Consider the following 20,026-nt stretch of genomic DNA (forward strand, 5'->3'; position numbering starts at 1 on the left):
TTCTAAAACGTCCGCGGCAATTGGAAGCTAGGCTAACGTACAACCTCTTTACATTCAAATAGTTTTTTTAACCTGCCTGATAGGCTTGGAACATAGGAATCAAAACGAGCAAGGACCTCACAATTAAAACGAATGGGTTCGCTGCATGAAGTCGTGGGAAATCAGGCCTTTCGAATGAAACCGACGTACCAGGACGCTTTGGATCACGTACGTCTTGTCTTTGTCTAAGACGCCAGTGTCGTTGACTTCAACTCTCGCAGGCTTGATGACGGGTTCGAACCCCTTCGTGTCGGACCACTCAGCTATCTGCAAACAAAAATACGCAAATTACTCGATGCCTACGGAGAATACACAAAGATCGTTCAAATGGCACGAAGGTCCACTAACTCTTACCTTGATAGCTTCATTGTTCACATTCAGTTGGACGACGTGGACGTTGTAGTCTATCCTGCAGCCGTCCGACGTGAACCTTATGGAACCAGTAAGGCCTTGAAAACTTCTCTGCAATAAGATGTAGAAGCGCAGAAGCGTTTGCAGCACGGTCTATTGCACACATTAATTGGTATTGTGTAGGTTGTAGAGAAGGCGACGGGAGCCAGGGAAGCTGATCGCAATTAGTCTCCGTTTCACACTAAGCAGACGCTACGGTCCGATGGAAGAATCAAGCAGCACTAAAAGTGCATTTTTATGATGCTCGTCGTACTTTTGCTTTTGATCTCGCCGGCAAAACAAGTCGCTCACAGTAGATGAGCCATGATTCTACACTTTTCTTTGTGCGCGATCGGTTTAGACTGCGACAGCCAATGCACGAAGGCGACGAGGGCGCCACGATGGTGCACCGGCTGCGGTGGTACTTAGTGAAACAGACCGATCGCTATACATTCATTCGGTTTTAGTAATCGGATAATAAGCAATAGCGTCATTGCCGATGCATACGCACTGAACACCTGCAGCAAAAAGAACCGCAATCGTAAAGTCATAATCGTAATGTGCAATTTTTTTTTTTTTGCTTCTTTGGTTAATGAAACATAATCAAGATCAAACCGAAAAGTCAGTCGTACCATCCGAGCCGTACCGTCCGAAGAGCTTTTCGCATTTGGCTTAGAGACCTCGCGTCTTTAGCAGAAGAAGCGAATTGTGCTGCGTAATCTGATTCTAAACGTTCATCTTTTGAAGCTTTTCCCAGTGGCTGCGGTTTAATAGATTACAATTAATCCCAAACAAAACAAAGTGCGTGTTTTTTATGTGTTTTTTTTAAACAAACATAGTGTTTTGCAGACACGCTTAATATTATTGTCGAAAGCGAAATATTAGAACGAGTACCGGGGCAAACTATTTCTTGCCGTTTGGTTTAATGAAGAGTTGACATGGGGATAGGCATGTCACAATATCAATTGTCACAATTGGAAACTGAATTATCATGAATTCTGTGCTGTATTTCTAAAATATCTAGCCTGGTTCCTAGGTGGCTCGTTGAAGCACTGAACTACTCTTAATTTCTTTTAAAGATGTGTTATGGAATTTTTATTTGGGGTACAACTACAGTATCAAATTACAGCAAATTAACTACACAAAAAAAAATTCGACGATTACTTGAAAAATATAGAGGGCACATATAAGAGGACTGCGCAGTCAGTCACTTTTCATTAAATATAATATTTTACTATCAAATCAACAATAATATATTAAATTACTACAATTATGTTTAACTTATATGTTACTGCAGGCGAAACCAAAACATCGTCATATAATTAAACACGAGGAAGATACATAGAAAGGGGGGCGGACAACGGGCAGCAATGGAAGTAATTGTTGTCCGTTCCCCTTTCTATGTATCGTCCTCATGTTTAATTACTGTTACCAACACGCTCGTTTTGTACTTAAATCGTCATATACGTTGCGTCATCTTGCACGAAAGACGTCCTATACCCGGACTAATTGCGAGAAACAACGTTCAGAATATCAAATAAATTAATTCATAACACACCTCATACAATCTAAACACAATCATTTACAATATTTCTGAGCGCTACTGGTGAGCAGCGATATGAACTTTCAACAAAATGCGATCCACATTGTATTGTAAAAAAAAAAAATAACGTTCGAACATTCTGTTTTTGAAGCAGTTATGAATTTTGCGTTATCTGTTTACCTTCATAGGTTCAATAATTCCTGCATCTTGCGCACCTTGAATTATTTTGTATTCTTGTTTTTTTTTTTTTTTTATGCTATCGGGAAGATACCGATCACTTTGTTCAAGTTCGTAACTTTCAGCTGAATGCATTTTTATTTGTCCATCTGTGTACCTAAGTTTTACTGGCCTCTCTGCCGAGCTCTGTCCAAAATAATCTGAACGAAATTAAAGAAAACGTCAAGGATACGCACCAACACAGGGATTACAAACAAGCCCCCATTCTCCCACGCCGGCTGTGGGCACTACCCGCACGCACAAACTGAAGGTTGAAGGCATTTCCATCGAATGACAATTTCGTGATCGACGAATCGGGTCGCGTTTTTCGCTATAGTGATTCACAGGTTAAAACAATTGAAAAAAAAGCAGGACGATGAAAATCTTAAGCATCTTTTCATTGATCTTCAGCCCATGAACTTGCGGCATCACCCAATAACAACCCCGAGGAACAAATTTCAGGGCAAATCGTGTAAATATAGTAAGCCACGTTCTGGGTCCTTTGACCATTAGTGACAGTTGGAGCGTCGCGCGTTGAACGCGTCGCGTCATCAGTGGCGTGCACTGATTGGTCAATCGCTCCAATGTCATTCGATTGAGATTACATTCGATGGCCCGCCTGACGGAGGTCTTAGTCATCTACACGTCTCCCGAAAGTTAGAACTCGTCCTATGGACCCTTCTGGAAGCCACTCTTCCCGGACTTTGTAATCTTCATCGACCGATAATTGTTTCTTTGCTCACACGAGGGGGAGGGGGTTACGTTAGCCTCACATGGGCGCTGGGTGTCTCCACAGCAGACGAGAACTTTAGCCATAGTAGTACTGCTAAACTGGAGTCTTTGACGTGCTCCACGCTGCGCTGATACGAGACCTCACGCCGGTATGATACTCATCCGCATCGAAACGGGCAAGCGTGGGGATTGAACCTAGGATCTCTGGATTCTGCAGCGCGAGCTTTCGCTCCACGTGCTCTGAACTTGCGGTGCCTTAAACAAATTGGCCCCTTGATCTTTCTCGTCGACTGATGATACAAGCAGAACGAAATTGCATGACCACACGTCCACCTCAGTCTCTTTGGGCCGTACCTCCCGTAAGTTCCTGGTGATGATCTCGCCGAGCTCTTGGGGCACCGAGGGCCGATCGCCGCAGGTCGTCATACTCGGCGAGTCCGCTTGGAGCAGCTGGTCTCCTTCTTCGAGCAGCTCAGCCTCGGCTTCGAGCCTGGGACGTGGCTGGGGACCCGCGCGCCTCTCGTCCTCTTCCTGGTCTTCGAAGATGTACGAGTAGCGGTGGGGCACGAGGCTTCGCAACTTGAGCTCCTTGTAGGTGTTCACAATGAGGGTGGCTGCGTCGTGGATGAGGGCTTCTTCCACCTTTTGGAACAAAAAAAAAGACATGTTTAGAAAAACAGTAAAACAGTATAGACCGACACGCTGTTTGCAAACAAGCCCGCATTTGCCCAACCAGGTGTGGGCACTGCGTATGCGCAGAAACCGAGTTCGCGCAAAATGAAGCGTCTGCGCATCTGCAGTGCCGTCGACAGCGCCACCGCAGCTGCGTGACGTCAGGGCCGCGTTTTGGTCTATAGAAGGTTGCTGTTCACAACCACCAATCCAGATTTTAAACATTGGTTGCTCATACATGGGACACCGAGTTTTGCACAGTGTTATGTGCGCATAAAACTCTACCACAAACTAATATCTCAAGATAGAGAGAGAGAGATTGAGAGAGAAAAAATCTGTTGCACAAGTGCTCTTGCTCATCCTGGCATCCTGGCAGATCTCTTCGAAACTAGGGGTGTTTTATTTGTGTGTCTAGTAGATTGTGCTCTTCGGGATACCGGTCATGGCATTGGAATCACCTAATTTGTTGTAGCTCGGACAGGCCGTCGGCTCCTTGAACGTTTACATTTTCATGAAGGAGTGTTTGATATTCATCAATGTCACCCTCAAGCAACTCCTCACACAACCAGTTTTGGATTCCACGTTTTACAGCTGTAGCTGCTTAATGCCCCTTCCCGGCAAAAGAAAAGAACAAAAAAAAAAAGATTATGTACGAACACAGGATCCCCCTTTAAAGCAGAGCCACTGCTCTCCCTCTCCCCGTCTTTCCTCACACGTACACGCCAACTGCGGCAAGGCTCTCTCGCAACCTCTCTCTTTCCCCCCTGCATGCTGCCGCTGTTCCGAACAACCCACGTGAACACGAGAACGCTCTCCGCCGCCGTCCCCATTGTTCCAGCTACATCCACGTGCCTTCCGGCGACGCGCTCCCTCCCTCTCTCCCTCCTCCTCCTCCCCCCCCTCCGGTAGCCGGCCTCGCGAAATACCCACGTGACCGCGCTGTGCAGACACGCTCCCTCGCCTCCCCACTGCCGCCGCCCAGGTTCCGTTCTCGTGTGCTCTCCGCGCTTCTACAGAACAGCTCGCGTATGTACTTGTGCTTCTTTTATCGCAGGCGCGTTCATAAGCCCCCTTGTTCTAAAAAAGCGTTTAAAAAATCACGTCTTTGTATCTTTTTGTAACAGATACAACATTTCGCACAATCCAACCCCAAAAGCACGCATCTCCTCACACATACCTCCTTCATCAAATCCACTAAAGGCCCATACGCACATTCGCGTTTGAGCGCGGTGCGTTCCGTAGCGGCAAGCGGACGCGTTGCGTTGCGACGACCGCTTGCGCCAAACTTGTACGCACAGTTGCGTTGACGCGCAGTCAACCGCAGTCAAGAGCCAATAAGAACGCGCTATCGTCGCTAGTGGCTCACCAATAGTAAGCGAAATCCAAGGCAACATGGCGGCGCACGGCGACAGCGTCGAAGTGTTCGATCTTGGGACAATCTCGCCGGCTTCCCCGACGTTTTGTTAAGCTTGAACCATCGCAGCCTTGGAAAATACTGTCCCTACCGCACCCCAAAACGAAAAAGCAAGCAGTGCGACCGGCGAACCGGATACGTCTCGCCGAGTCGGCCGGGTGGGGCGAGCGAACACGTCACCCTCTCTCCTCTTTCGGCTTCTCTGATTGGTCGAACGCACCCGAACGCACCGCAACGCTTCGGAAAGTTGAGCGAGTCTCTACTCGCTTGCGTCGCGCTACCGAGCGTTGCGGGAAGGCGCGCGTCGCTCCGCAAGCGACCGCGCCTGGCCGCAAGGACTCCGCAACGCACTCAAACGCGTTCAAACGCCAATGTGCGTATGGACCTTAAAGCAAACAACGGATTGCAAACACTGTACAGCACACTGACTGAAGGCAAATGTACTTCAACGTGCCTTTCCACGACGCAACCGCTACCGTTGTCAATCGCAGCACATTTCGAGTTGTCGTTTGCAACTTTTTTTGCTCCCTCCCTCTCTTTCACTCAACCTCTGTTTTTTTTTTTTTTTTTTTTTTTTCTTTTAGTACGAAGCAGTTTGTTCTTTTCTGTATCTAGCAGCGCTGCTGCTGTAATCTGGTACCGCCATTGAATGCGCGCCTCCATTTTGCCACCCTCGTCAGCGTGCACCGAGCCTTGTTGTCGAGAGTGCGACCGCTACAGGTTTCTGCCAACACTGACATCCCTCTCGGCCCCCGCCGTCCATCTGACTGATGGAGCGGATGATGTAGTCCCGCTGGTTCTTCCGACTGCTGACGTCACGCATATTCCTCCCCGAGGGAGCTCCCCCGTGTGAATACCGCTTTACGGCCAGATATAAATAAACCACCAATCAGTCAATCAGTCCATCGGTGCCTGTTCCGTCATATATATATATATATATATATATATATATATATATATATATATATATATATATATATATATATATATATATATATATATATGTTCTTTTTTTCTATTCTTGAGTTTGAGTTCAATTGAAGTGCTGAGGTACAGAAACATGGAGGATTTCGGGAGAGATGTAAACCTCCGGTAAAAAACGAATCGCTTATGGACTTCTCTTTTTTTTTTTTTTTTTCTTGCCGATTAGAGGTATAATTTCTTTTCGAATTGTTTTGACTCGGCAGTCAATATTTGTATTAAAAATCATTCAATAAGCTCGGCTTTGTGAAGTTCACTTTATTTCAAATAAAACGCTCGAACTTTATATAAAGTTAAAGCAAACAAAATTTTGAACACGTGTTTCATTTCCCCTGGTTTGATCTTATTTGAAGCAGCGAATCAGAATGCGCCGTTGGCCACTTAAAAAGCATACTCACGGTGATTTTTTTCTCCCTGGGTTCTTGCGACGGATCCAGTGACGACTGCTGTGACAAGTCCTCTCCGACAAGACGCAGTCCAGTAATGTTGACGGCGACGAACTCGGGTACCTTCTCGTAGGTTAATTCGTTCACAACCTGAAGAGAAAGGAAACTTGATGTTTGTATATTGTATAATCAAAGAGCACCTAATGTTGTTGATGTTTATGAATATATTTGGAAGATGATGGTTTTATGAATGTTCTGCTGATATTTCCAGTCTGCATTGAATGATACGCAGAAAAAATAATACCCTAACTACATATTTCTCTCTTGAACTTTGAAGGAATGCACAAACTTCGCTTTGTTTCTTTTTGAAACCTGCAAGCAACAGACTGACTCTCATATGTAAAGATCGCTGATTTTGCGAATCAGCAGGATTTTGCGAATCAGCACTCAGATTCTTCTCCTTTTATTTTTGTTTGGGTGTGCCCAGCTCCTATATTTTCAAAAGCATCGCATAAAAGGAAAGTTGTGAAGGTGACAATTTTTTTTCTATTGAATCAAGCAACAGTACTTTACAATTGAAAGTAATGGTAATAATTGTTCTCGCTTGCTTGTTTTGATGCCTGTAGTTATTGTCCAAGTTCTTCATTCAGACAATGCCGTAGCGTTTGTCTATTCCTAGACACACCTAGGCTACAGACACGCAGCATCAATTCACCTAACGCAATTGAAACAAGCATAATGACATTTAAACAACGAAGACATATCCCTTTCACCCTATCGTATAACTGCGCCTAGTACAACGTAACTGAATCACGCTTCACCTCACTCTACAGTATCAAAAGCCTCTGAAGGCATACTCTCTGTCGATGCAGCGGAACACCAACCATTGGTTTTACCTTAATTACTTCGAACAATGAGAATAAATATCAGTACAATTATCTAAGGGAAAATGTTTTTCGGGTGGCGAGTGGTTTGCAGATCACTAAAATGCAAAAGGTTCCGATGAGAGTTTTCGATGAATCAACAAAACAAAGACTGAATGCTTATGATTTACCCTACTATAATAGCCAGCCCCTGAGACCAACTACACCAACCCACTCTTCCCAGATAACAAGACCGTATCGTGCCGAAGTTTCTACGTCATCTCCGAAAGGACGGCGCAGGGCACAAATTGAACACGAGTTCCACACCAGCGTACGGATGGAACTCGAGTGCAATAAGTGAAAACACAAGTCCCCGTCGAACGCTGTCGTAGCTCTCGTGTCCAACCATATAGCCTCCTATATACTGAGAAGGCCCGGCAGATTGCCACGAGAAGCGGCCGCCGAAATGGAAAAGGTGGAGCGGCAGACAACGGATGAAAGGAGAGCCACGTGACTGGCGCCCCGCTGTGGCGAGACACCGAAACACACTTCTCCCGAGCGAACAAGTGTGTTTCGGGTCTTCGCCGCTGCAAAGGCTGTGCACTGACGTCCAGGTTCCCCGAGAAATGGCTCTGATGTCCTGTGCTACCAGATCCTCGCGCTCCAAATCTGCGGCCGGGCGCTCTATGGCTCCGTCGTGGAACTGTCCGACTTACGCCCCGCACGTAAAATATCGAGCACTACCGTCTCCTTATCTGTGATAGCTTAAAGGAGCGATGCAACAATTTTTGCACTTTACGCAAATACCGCTTAAAACGGATCCCCAACGTTAATGACCTATGAAACACGCGTTCGTTTTTTACCCCACGCAATAGAAGTCACAGAAAAAAATTAAAGAAAAACGAACAGCGTTCACCCCCTCAACTTGCAGCCAGAACAAGCGGCCACGTGATCTGGAGCCGATTATATGCCGCCAGTGTTGATCATAGCCACGCGCTGGGGTTGGCAAAGCGCAGGAGACGCGCTGAGTTCCAGACATTGTTATGGCTCGGCTGTTGTCGTCGTTGCAGCGATTGGACACGGGTCACAACCCGAATGCTTCTCGAGCTAGCAATTATCACGAGCCCAAGTCGAGTGCCCAGGCGATGCTCGGGTCCAATCTATGAACCGCATTCAAATATCGTCACTTGGGTGTACTGCGATCCCCACGTTACGTCATCAAATTTTGCAAAGGAGAGATTGAATGAAAATGATCGCGTTTGTCCTTGAAATTACACCGCAACAAAGGCGTTTCTTGGCCAGTGGCGTTGCGTGTGAGTATCCTTGAGTCCGAGGTGTGCCAGTAAGCTCGTGTCGAGTGAAAAACATTCCAATTGAATATCGTTGCACCGCTCCTTTAAGAAAAGCAGGGAGCAGCCCGTCCCGAGCACCTTATCATTGCTCCGCAGTCAAAAGATTACATTGGCTGACGAGAACGTCAAAAATGCGTGGCAAATTTCTGGGCAATTGTATTGCATACGTGAAACTTACGTGAAATCAGGTGACGTGACGTTAATTTTTCCGCTAAATTTAGCGGGGAAACTGAATTGGTGAGTACGTCACGTGAATTTAATTTGCCTGCAAAGTTTAGAGGAGAAACTGAATTGGCCGTATAGGTCACGTGACATCAAATCACGTAACGTCAAGTTCCCCGCTAAATTTAGCGGGGAAACTGAATTTACGTGTACGCCACGGAACGTTAATTTCCCCCCGCTAAATTTAGCGGGGAAACTGACGTCACGTGTCATACACACCAATTGAATTTCCCCGTTAAATTGAGCGGAGAAACTGAATCGGTGTGTAGGTCTGCGACGTCTCATTTTGCAACACTGCAGCGCACGTTGCATGACGGGACGCCGCACTCCTATACACCAATTCAACTTCCCCGCTAAATTTGGCGCAGAAACTGAATCGGTGTGTAAAGGCTCGTTCACACTCTTGCAACCGAGTACGACCGAGAGAAACAAGAGCGGTTTTTAATCCTCTTGCGACTTCTCAGGACCGGGCGCGCTGCTGCGGAGCTGGTCCTAAGAAGTCGCAAGAGGATTAAAAACAGGTCTGGTCTCTCTCGGTCGTACTCGGTTGCAAGAGTGTGAACGAGCCTTAAACCTGCGACGTCCCATAATTTAACCCTGCGCGCGTTGCACTATAGGAGGCCACGAGCCGCGGCTTCACGAAATCCGCAGCAACTTGTCAAAAACGATTAACAAAGCAAGAAGCGTTAAGACAGTAACATCCTCCCGGCGTTTGTTAAGCTTTCCTTGACTGCAGAAGGTGTTGTACCAACTCACCGGATTCACCAGGAGGAAGTGATAGTTCCTCCTTCCCATGTAGATGTCTCGGACGTGGTCGATGATGATCCTCTTGGCCGTCTCGAACCGGCAGTCCAGGAGGACGTACTTCCGGCTCTCCCGGTCGGTCGTCTCAAGCAGACGGAGGAAGTCGTTGGCGTCGCTACTGTTGGAAATCCTCTTGGCGTACCGCATGCTCACGGAGTTCTTGAACTGGTGACTGAGCAGCCTCTGCAACTTGGATGGCCCTGAAGGACGAGGACGGTGCAGCAGGTGGGATGAAGTCGATGGTCGGATAACTCTGTTACGCTTGTCAGTGACGAAACCGAGAATGGGCGAATACTTTGTAAGTTCCGAAGAACCGTGTCTGTTTAAACAACTGCTTGTTTCTCACTATTATCAGAAATATATGCTGAGATTAAGATAAATCTTAACGAGCGACCTGAAACTCTGGTTCATATGGTTGACAAGAACCATCTCTTTTTCTTCCGGTTATTTTGAAACTAATAGCGTATGTAAAAGAAAAAACAAACAAAAAACAAATGCCAGTTTGGTTAAATGTTACGCGGCAGTAACGGCACGGCTCGAACTGACGGGAAGACAAACCAACGGATAAACTGTTCGTTGGGAGAACTTGTGCCCACAAGGGAAACTAACTTGAAAAAGCAAAGTTCACACGCGCAGTCGGTGGTCGGCGAATCGCAAGTCGCTATGTGCGGTCTGGTTCTATCTATGCAGAGTCATTGTACATTCGAGAATTATTAGTGTATGCCCGTAACCTTAGAAAACATTCTACAGTATTCGCGGCGATCGGCTAACGAAAATAAATGATAACAGGCGCGTTAGCTCCGCCTAAAGGTCAAAAATAAGACAGAAGATGAAAGTGCATCCGAAGACCAAACCAAACAATACAGAGCATGTGGCAATACCATTAACTGGAGGCAGCATGCAATATTTATTTATTTATGTGATGAATCAGCGGCATTCAGACCGGGGCGGCACGGAACGCCATGTGTAAAGCTTCAGATACGTTAAACTTTGAAGAAAAAAAAAGAGGTTGGAATGGGGAAGTTAATTTCTTATTGTCTCAACGAGGCAGTTCATTTCTTGAAGCTTCGTATTCCGGCGGCACCCCATGCGACATTGAACCTTTTTCGGCTAGCATTCGACTGGACCAGCTTCTACCGCCTCCGACTGTATGTTGGGCATTCATTCCGAGCAGTTAATTATAACAAGAGCCAGAAAGTGATTTTGTAGTCACACTAACTGTTACTATTAGTCTTTGTATCGTTAGTCCTATTACGCTTAGTCCTACTAAGGTTGCTCGTCAATCCTATCACCGTTGTCCTAAATGTACGAATCTCAAAGGAAAGATGAAACCATGTCCCCGTCTGTCCTGTGCACTTTGTATTGCTTGTACTTTGAAACAACTAGCCCACCTTTTTGGGGAATTTTAGCAAACTGTTACCGTGTTCTGAATACTGATCCCCCCCCCCCCCCCCTCCCCCCGAGCCTTTGAAGCATGCTTTTAAACGCGTGCCCCGCGGTCATGGTATTACCCAGACGCGCGCTTTAAAGCGTGCTGTAAACGTGCCCCAAGGAGGTTTCTGAGGTCACCTAAATATGGCGATAACTCAATCTACCGGCTCTAAGCATCCTTAAAATCTATAAATTTTGACCGATACGCGGCCGATTTTCAAAACCCAATCGCAGCACACCGAGGTCAACTTTGGCGATGCGAGGAGCGTGTTCCGAAACCAGAACCACTGTCAGCCAATAGCAAGCGAAGGATCGTCGCGCGTCCCATCGGTGGAACCGCTGAGGGATATCTCGAAAAAACGCGGCTCGTTGCCCATACAGCCCGGACTACGATTGAACCAGCGATCACGCGCTCGAAGGCAGACGACTAGACACATCGCTCCCGCCGAAAACAACAACAAACAAAAAAATAGTGCGCTGTTTTTGAGAAGATCAGTGCAGTATTATGTTCCCTCTTCGCGGAAATTTATTTTTTGACTACCCTTATTTGCTTTTGTCGTCTACGAGAGCGCACAGATTTTGTAATGTCAGCGTTTGCAATCTCAACGAAATGTCTCGTTTTCATTAGTCACATGGCTGCCGGAACAATGCTTCTTACATCGCCGCAGGTGGCCTCGGTGTGTTCGATCTTTGATTGTTTTTTTAATGGGGAAATTGGCCGCGCATCATTATGAATATCAAATTGCTGAGATGCTTAGAGCCCGCAGAATGAGTTATCGCCATATTTAGGCGATCTCAGAAACCTCCTCAGGTTTGCCAAATGTCCCTAATATTTAAGTACCGTTGTGCGTTTGTCCTATTACCGTTGTCTGAATCGTAAACGTAGACGAAGGTGTCCCAGGCAAGATGATCGACAACCTCGGCCACTGCCGGCAGGTAGTCGGGCAGGAGGGACACCCCGAGTGAGTCGGCCGACGGGAGGTTCAGGTTCCCGCCCACGTTAACGCTGCAGTGCTCCTGGTACGACGTGGCCACGTACGGCACGTTGGTGTTCTTGAAGAGCGACTGCAGGGCCAGCGACGAGTGGAGCGTGCTGGACAGGACCACGGTCGTCACGTTGCCGCGCAGTTGTTCGCACACTGAAAGGCACATGTCCCGCTCTGGTCAATACGTCTTTTTTGTGTGGCTTGAATAACAAACCCACCTGGAAGACTCGGAGGGGCAGCTGACATTTTAATAAAAGGATTGGCTTCTTCAAAATAATAAAGAAGCTAAGCCTCTTAGCGAAACAAATGGATATCATTCTGAGACCTCCGGATGGTTTAATTATATTTTACCAACTTCGTGTATCTTTGTAATTGGTTTGAACTGGGGATGTCATAACCCAATCGATGGTCAATCTACTTATGCTTAATAAATTTACCTAATCTACTTACACTTAACCAATCTACCCAATATAGTTACACTTACAATCTATTTAATCTGGCCCCATAGATGGTCAATCTACTTAGACAAGGCCTTCCTTACTACGAATTAAGGTGTGCGGCACGCAAACACTTCGCACACATGTTCGTCTGGGTATGCGGCGCGATCAGGTTCTTGCAAGCAAACGCCCCAACCCTGTGGTCTAAACCAACTGGAAAGCACAGGTTAGCGAAACTGAAGGAGACTCTTTTTATTTAAAATTTAATATGATATTTTAAAAGTTATAGAGCGACTGTTCGCGTACGTGGAGTCGTTGCAATTGGCCAGGATAGTACTTTCACTATCAATGACTTTTCTGACCGAAGTATGCAATGAAAGTCAGCGAAATGCACAATATTGCAAAGCATTTAAATAGCCACGAAGCAAAACATCGGAAGACATGCGAATGAATTCAGCGCATGCGGAAGTGGAGATGGTACGTCACACGATCTTGATACATGTACTGTAAATCACAGCACATAAAATAAGAATAGTTGTGCATGGCAACTCGCAGACGCCACTTATACAGGAGTACTTGGTGGAGCCACAACGCCGACGCGAGATTATACAACGCATAGTTTCTCACGTGGCATGTCCGAAGATACTGCTACTCGCACACGAAATAGGTAGGGTCCCCAGTCGGCACTGGGAACTGCTAATAATTTGTAAACCAGGCATAGTGGTAGGATAGACAGTCTCGAGCAATGGTCAGGAGACGCTCATTAGGCAATTAATATTCATCTGACGTCACAGACTAAGCGGTTATCTATCATTTTATCTAAACTTCCAGTTAAGTGACGAGTTCCGTAGAACTTGCCGGAAATTCTCAACAATCGTTCAAGATCCTTCGAAGATGGGACATACATTAGTCACAATATTACCGAGACAGAGCCATGAAATGCTTCGAAACTAATAAAAACCGGACGCTGGGTCAGATGGCTTCAAGATCGAATTATTCAAAGCTTTTTGAACCTAAGTGCAATGGCTTACTAAGTGCGGTCGCCTTTTTTGATTTCTACCTAATTAGGGCCCGTGAAGAGTCCTCACGGACCCTAATTTTGGTGGTGTAGTAACACTTCTGAGATGAGTACAGACTACAAGTCTGTGTCTCTTGTCTTCACGTGTGAAACTTTGTAAAGTTCCGTGACGTAGATAGCGTGAAGACGGGCTAAGGGCCCATTTTTGCGATATCATCACGCGGATGATATCGCAAGCACGCGCGTAAGGTTGGGTCACCATTGCTTTGCGCGCAATGCGTCTGAACCAAGCCGACACACCTTTTCGATTGCAAGACCGTAGCGTTAAATTTTTTGTGGTAGCTAAAGAGGTCAAAGCGGGGCACAGATATTTTTATTTTTATCTTTATTTTATTTTATTTCAGGGTTATGAAAAGCATATCACCCCACATTGTTCAAGCTGTGCCGCTTGTGTAGTTGTTTGAGTTGCGTCACTGTATTTCGTGTGTTTTTCAGGTATTTTTATGAGGAGTGTTTCTATTTGTTTTTATGACAATGGCTGTCATGTTATTTATTTTCACTGTGACTTGTTTGTAATGTTATTTCCGCTGCATGAACTGCGGGGGGCCGAGGCGCTGTCAGGCATCATGCCTTTATCGCTGCCCCTCTGCAAATGAACACAATCCGCAAAAAGAAAAAGAAAAAAAAGAAGAAAACGTGTGTTGCATTAGTTTTCGGTTTGGACCCGGGCCCAATCAATGAGAACACGAACCCCTGCTGAACACTGGCTTTATGCGGGAGACGCGGAAAAGTCAGCACCCCTTACTATTTCTAGTCCGTTTCACGCTTATTTATTAGAAGATTATTTCGCAATGCCCAGAGGCGTTACAGCAAGAGAAGTTACAGTTTTGCAAGAAACAAGTCTTCATTGGCAGAACACACTTACTCTTCAGACAGCCTCTTCTACTGTACAAAGGTTTTAACAAAAACAAAAGAAAAACGAATTTATAAATGTTTGTCCTAGCGTGGTATCCTCTTACTTTAAAGACATGATCATTACGATGAGAAACACATTATGGTTCTTTTAGACAAGTTGTGCTGTTGATTCCTGTTCTGTTATTAAATAGTGAAAAGAAGAACTTTGATCGCAATTTTCTTCGTCGAGAGGACGGTGATTTCTAAATTAATTCATTTTTCATTCTAGTGACGCTGTCCTTCCGCCCGTACCACCCCAAGACAAACCGAGCAGCTCTATTTTGTATTTTTATACTTTATCAATCAGCGTTTTTGTGCAGGGTCCCATACGGAGCAAAGCATATTCTATAATCGGCCTGTCACATGCTAGATAAGCAGTATTTTCAAATGCAGTTTCTGAGCACTTTAGAATAAAGTTTAGCGCCTTACCGGTTTTAGCAATCACATCAGCTACGTTAAGCATTCCATGAACAATCAGTGGATAAAATAACACCTAGATACTTGAATGTAGTTTAGTTGCTTACTCGATTGGTATTTATATAATACTAATTTTCAAGTTTTTTTTTTTTTTTTTTTTTTTGTAAGACACAACGGTATATATTTTTGGGGATTCAAAATCATTTTCCACTCGGAACACTATGGTCCAAGTCCTTTCGTAACTCAGCAACATCACTCTCACTCTTAATTTTTCTCCACACAACGCAGTCATTAGCGAACAACCTTATACATTAAGAGATACCTACTGAAACATCATTAATAAAGATTAAGTCCGAGCGAAGCCGAAGCCACGTCCGATAAAGCCATTCGAGAATCGCCAAAAAAAAGTGCATCGTCACGACGCTGGTCGTCTTTGTCCGTCGTCTGCTTTCAACGGCTAAACCAATCACGCATAGTGAATGGACGGATGGATGGCTGGATGTTAATAGAGAGTTTTCGTAGATCGTTTTCGCCGTCCCGCAAGGCCCTCCGCAACCCGCTACGATAGCGGGAACTCCACAGTCAAGGCTATCGGCGCGCAGGCGCAGTAGCGACTTCTTCGTTGCGGAACGCTTAGCGGAAGGGGCAGCGCGGTCTACGAAAACTGTGAAATAGCTATACCCGTCGTAACGGACGGTAACTAGTGCCACCTAGCCTAAGTCTAAAAAGACTTAGGTTCCTACGAGCCTGCGCTTTTTTTTTTTTTCTATACGTGATTGGTTGAGCCGTTAATACCCCACGCATAAAAATCGACGAGCACCGCGACAATGCGCTTTTGGCGCAGCTTGAATGACACCATCGGATCGTAAAGTCGACCGCAGTCACACTTAATGTGAAACTGAGTATAAGAGCTGTTGACCAAACACGTTAACGATCTTCAGGGATGTGCAACACGTCCCTTATTTTCAGAACTCTCTGTTGGAGCTCTAGCCTTGGCCGAAGGAAAGGGGGTCAGCTGCTGCCTCCTCGAAACAACTGTGGCGGGCGGGTCGATTGGTCGCCATGACGATTACGCAGCTGCAAGAGAGGAAAGGCCTACACGGTACAACATGCGCTTATAGAAAAGACAAGCAAAGCTGAGAAGGGACGCCAAGCGGTCGCCCGGCAACCACTAAATCGAACTGTCAACAAAACGTGCGATTTTATTTTTTTAAGGCGGCAAGCAGACACGTAGTTAGGCTCTAAATGGACTGGGTCGCTGTGGACGATTGGCTTCTGGTGTGCACGGCGTGTTATGACAGTGGAGTGGACGGGCACGTGGATCGGTTCGAAATAAGCTTGGCGGTTCGCGTGGGTGCACGGTGGGAAGAGAAGGCGAGAAAACTAATGGAAATTTTCAGGTGTCGGTTGCTCGATTGGTGTTGGTCTACTTTGTGTACGTTTGTTGTCTGTCTGTCGAGTAACGAGTTTGGGAACTTTGGAAGCTGTTAATGGAAAACGAGAGTGGCAGCAAGCTGGCCATTGTTTGGTTTAGGTTGAAGGAAACTCGTGTAACGGGTTTTTTATCAATCGAACGAGGCGGACAGTCGTGCCATTGACCGATGATAAATAAGAACGTTTTAATCGTCGGCTCGGATACAGTGTATCTTTTGGCTTAACGATCCGTCCGCGTTTTAAATGAGAAAAGAAAAATAAACGTGGAAGAAGGCATGGGGGGGGGGGGGGGGGGGTGATACCGATACTTTTACCGAAATCAGCTGGTTAACCAGCAGCGGACGAGCGCAGAAGCTGCTAAAGATTGCGTTTCAATTGTTTGTGTTTTTATTCAGTTTGTCATATATCTTCGAAGAATCACGAGTAGCTTAGCCAAGCTATTGTCTCTATGTTCCATTTCAGGGTGTTGCGAGTAAAAACGCAGCTATAAATTTGATTATCACGTTGCCATCAGTGACAGACCCTCCCAGAATACAAAAGAAAGTTAGCGCACTCGAGAAATACGCAAGTGCTACCTAAAAATATAAAATGCTAAGTGAACGTCACTAAGTTAATAAAAATCACAATCATTTTATTTAGTCAGCCATTGAGATGTTAGCGACGGCTATCATGTCGGTTACTAGTCATAAAGGTTGAGATAATACCATTGAATACTACGTCGATTGACCCTGTTAAGTAACCACCTCTGTACGAGAGTAAACGGTGTAGTAACTAATGGCGATACGAGACTTTAGTACATGATTACTAAAATCATGTACTAAAATCATTGGCCTTCAATAGATTTGGTCACTGCATTCGCGGAAGAACACGCTTTATGTAGAAAGCATCATCAGCGCGTGTGCGCAACTTCACAAAGGGGTGTCAGAACCAGGAGTTGGTCTATAGACAAAACAAAATATATATATCTACTCACGCGTTCTACTGGTCGAGAAGAGGTCCGTGTCCTCCAACGTCGCAAAGCTGGTCTTTACTTTAAACTTAATTTCCTGGGCCACGTTGCTGTTACTGTAGTTGTACATGACTCCCTCGTAGACAGATTGCACAATGTTGAGGTCGGGTTTGAGAATCACACCTAGAAGGCAATGAAAAAGATGAATTTAGGCAGCCCATACCAACACCGATGTTACCAACCTGCCTGTACGCCGGTCAACCAATGTTAAAGCTAGTTACAACAACTCACGAGCGTGGTCAATATTGTAAGACAAAACTAGTCTTGACAGCTTAGGATACACTGGACGTGGTCTCTTGGCTTCGAATTTGTTTTCTGGCAAAACAACAAACAACTGCGATCATAGAGACAAAACCTTAAAATACTTTTGTTTCTTTTTTTTCACGGAACAAGCAGTAGTACCGTAGACGGGTATACACAACTATGGTTAACAATTGAACTCTTTGATCCTGAATGGACATACAAATAACATTCTCGCGTAGATATTTAACTTGTGTTTAATATTGTGGGAGGCGTATGTGCTTGCTTGCTTCGCGCCAAAAAAGGTGGAATAGATTGTCGTAAAATTGAATAATGACTTGATGGTCTTTTACTTCGGAAGCAGAACAAATTTCGCGGGATGTCGCGTACGCGGAGATCTGTCGCTTGTTCAGCCATCAAATACAAAGCGTTTAAGTTTAAAACGCCCTACAATCAGGCGGTAAATAATATCAGTATGTTACGATCAGGATTGGATGTTTAGCATAGATCTGATTTTAACTGCACATAATAGGCGTCACAAGACGGACAGGGATGGTTCACTATACATTTATCCGAATCTAACTGGAAAAGCACACCCTCAGTGTATTAAAGTATTATTTTAAAAAATTCCAACATTTTAATTATATGAAAACGTCGTTTGGACTTGATTTTGTTGCACACTTTTTGAATAACTGGGGAGATCTTTTGGGCTGTTACCATAAGGCCAGCTAAAATATGAGGTCTATTGACTACTGTTTTTGCGCTTTGCAACGTTTAGCGCTACAACGTAAAAGACTTATGTCACAAACTAGTTTTGCCTTGCTCAGACAACTGGATTATATGATTTATGAATACTGCTTTCAACAGTTAGCGCCAAATTACTTCTAACAGTATATTTTTATTCAGTAAAACAAAAAAACAGGCCAATTAAAAAAAAGAAAATATAAATAAATTTTAACCTATAAATTAAAGGTCAACGCGAATTTTCTGTGGCGTGAGAGAAACGTTTTAATCGTTGCATCGGCCTGCCGATATTTCCTTCTTAATGTGTTTCCAAGCGCTGAATATAAAATGTGAAATCATAGGTGATGGCATGTCAACGTATTTTAGCAATATTTTGCCATCAGTCTCCACGATCCGATAAAGTTATTCGGGGACTATTTGACGGAATCGTAAAGATGGATCGATGTATGGTTGGCGTTAAAACTTTCTTCAAGATAAAAGCTGGACAAACTTTATATACTTTTGTTTATGGCCTATTTGAAACAAAAAAGAGATCAATAACAAACCTAAGTTATTTATGTTAAATAAAAGTTCAACCCTAAACAATACGCGTGAAACTTTTATCGTCTAGCTACGATCGAGCGTGAGAAATGTCGCTAGGCTTAGCGCTACCGTAAACAAACCGGAAATAAAAAAAAGGAGCTAGACCGGACCCTGCCTGTAGCTCGGATTCTACAAAAATATGATGGCTGTCCTTCTATTAACAACTAAAATAAACCTTACAAAAGAAAAGACGGGAGCGCTCGTGAATGATAAAACAAGTCGGGCGTGTAAGCGAGGTGTCAAATTAGCGATATTCTTTTAAGGGCGTGGCTCACGTCTGTCGCCAAAATCTAACTAATTTCCGCTTTCTATTTTAAGCTCCCAGGAGCTTAATGAATTGGGAAATGGGAATAGTGTCTTGCTGTTTTTTTTAGACTTTTGCCACAATTCACTCGAGAGCGCCGAATCCCTTATTTTGTGCTAAGTGACGAGAACTATAGATGCATAAAAACATTTTTTTTTTAGAAGCAATATTAGTTTTGGACTAAACTTTTCTTCTTTTTGAATGTTTTTGGCTTATCAACTTTGAATGCACGCATTGGTATTTCGCTTAACCTGCCCTTATATTTTTAGTGCACTGTTCACTAACCTATCGCGAAGACTAACATCTCTCTTCATACTAGTCAAGATTCTTTTTAGATATATAAAATATAAAATAGTGAACTGATAACTTAATTTCTAACTTCCGAACTGCTTTCCGCTCCTCCATAAAACAAAGTAAGCAAAAAAAAAAAAAACTCGGATAAAATCTATAGCGACGTGTACGTACCGATTTTGACAGCCGACACCTCCTCTAACACTCCGGCGGAAAAAAGAGACACCAACATCACCAGGAGCGTCTTCCCCATGCCGCCGGCGCAACAGCTTCCAAACATCAAGACCAACCGACCTTATCAACCTTCAACTCCAGTCCTCTCTACCCAGCACCAAACCGCGTACACAACCACAGCTCCAAAAATGCTATAAGGATGACACCTTCGAAGCCTAAACTTGGCGAACCACTCTTGAAGATACCACCACCGTTATGCGGAGAAGGCAATGTCCTCTCCCAGCATCTAGGAAAGATGCAGTTGGGAAGCCTTCAAATGGATGCGGAGCCAGAACCCCCGCTCATCGATCCGACACCCCCGCGGGGCACGACGGGAAGACCCCGGTGACGT

The 20,026-nt window shown here is 44.9% G+C and overlaps 1 protein-coding gene across 1 annotated transcript in view; it reads right to left on the reverse strand.

The window, feature by feature from the left end:
• Positions 1-19,714, reverse strand: part of LOC121046791 (glutamate receptor 1-like) — a 31,937-nt gene extending 12,223 nt beyond the window's left edge. The window contains exons 1-8 of the mRNA XM_042289653.1: positions 19,636-19,714; positions 17,265-17,423; positions 11,909-12,184; positions 9,567-9,814; positions 6,386-6,523; positions 3,275-3,562; positions 394-501; positions 190-306 (exon numbers count right to left, since the gene is read on the reverse strand). Of these exons, the coding sequence (XP_042145587.1) occupies positions 190-306; positions 394-501; positions 3,275-3,562; positions 6,386-6,523; positions 9,567-9,814; positions 11,909-12,184; positions 17,265-17,423; positions 19,636-19,714 (1,413 nt within the window). The remainder of the gene's footprint in view (positions 1-189; positions 307-393; positions 502-3,274; positions 3,563-6,385; positions 6,524-9,566; positions 9,815-11,908; positions 12,185-17,264; positions 17,424-19,635) is intronic.
• Between the last annotated feature and the right edge of the window lie 312 nt (positions 19,715-20,026).

Source organism: Ixodes scapularis, unplaced genomic scaffold (assembly GCF_016920785.2).
Source record: "Ixodes scapularis isolate PalLabHiFi unplaced genomic scaffold, ASM1692078v2 PGA_scaffold13__105_contigs__length_92229423, whole genome shotgun sequence".
Classification (NCBI taxonomy): Eukaryota; Metazoa; Arthropoda; class Arachnida; order Ixodida; family Ixodidae; genus Ixodes; species Ixodes scapularis.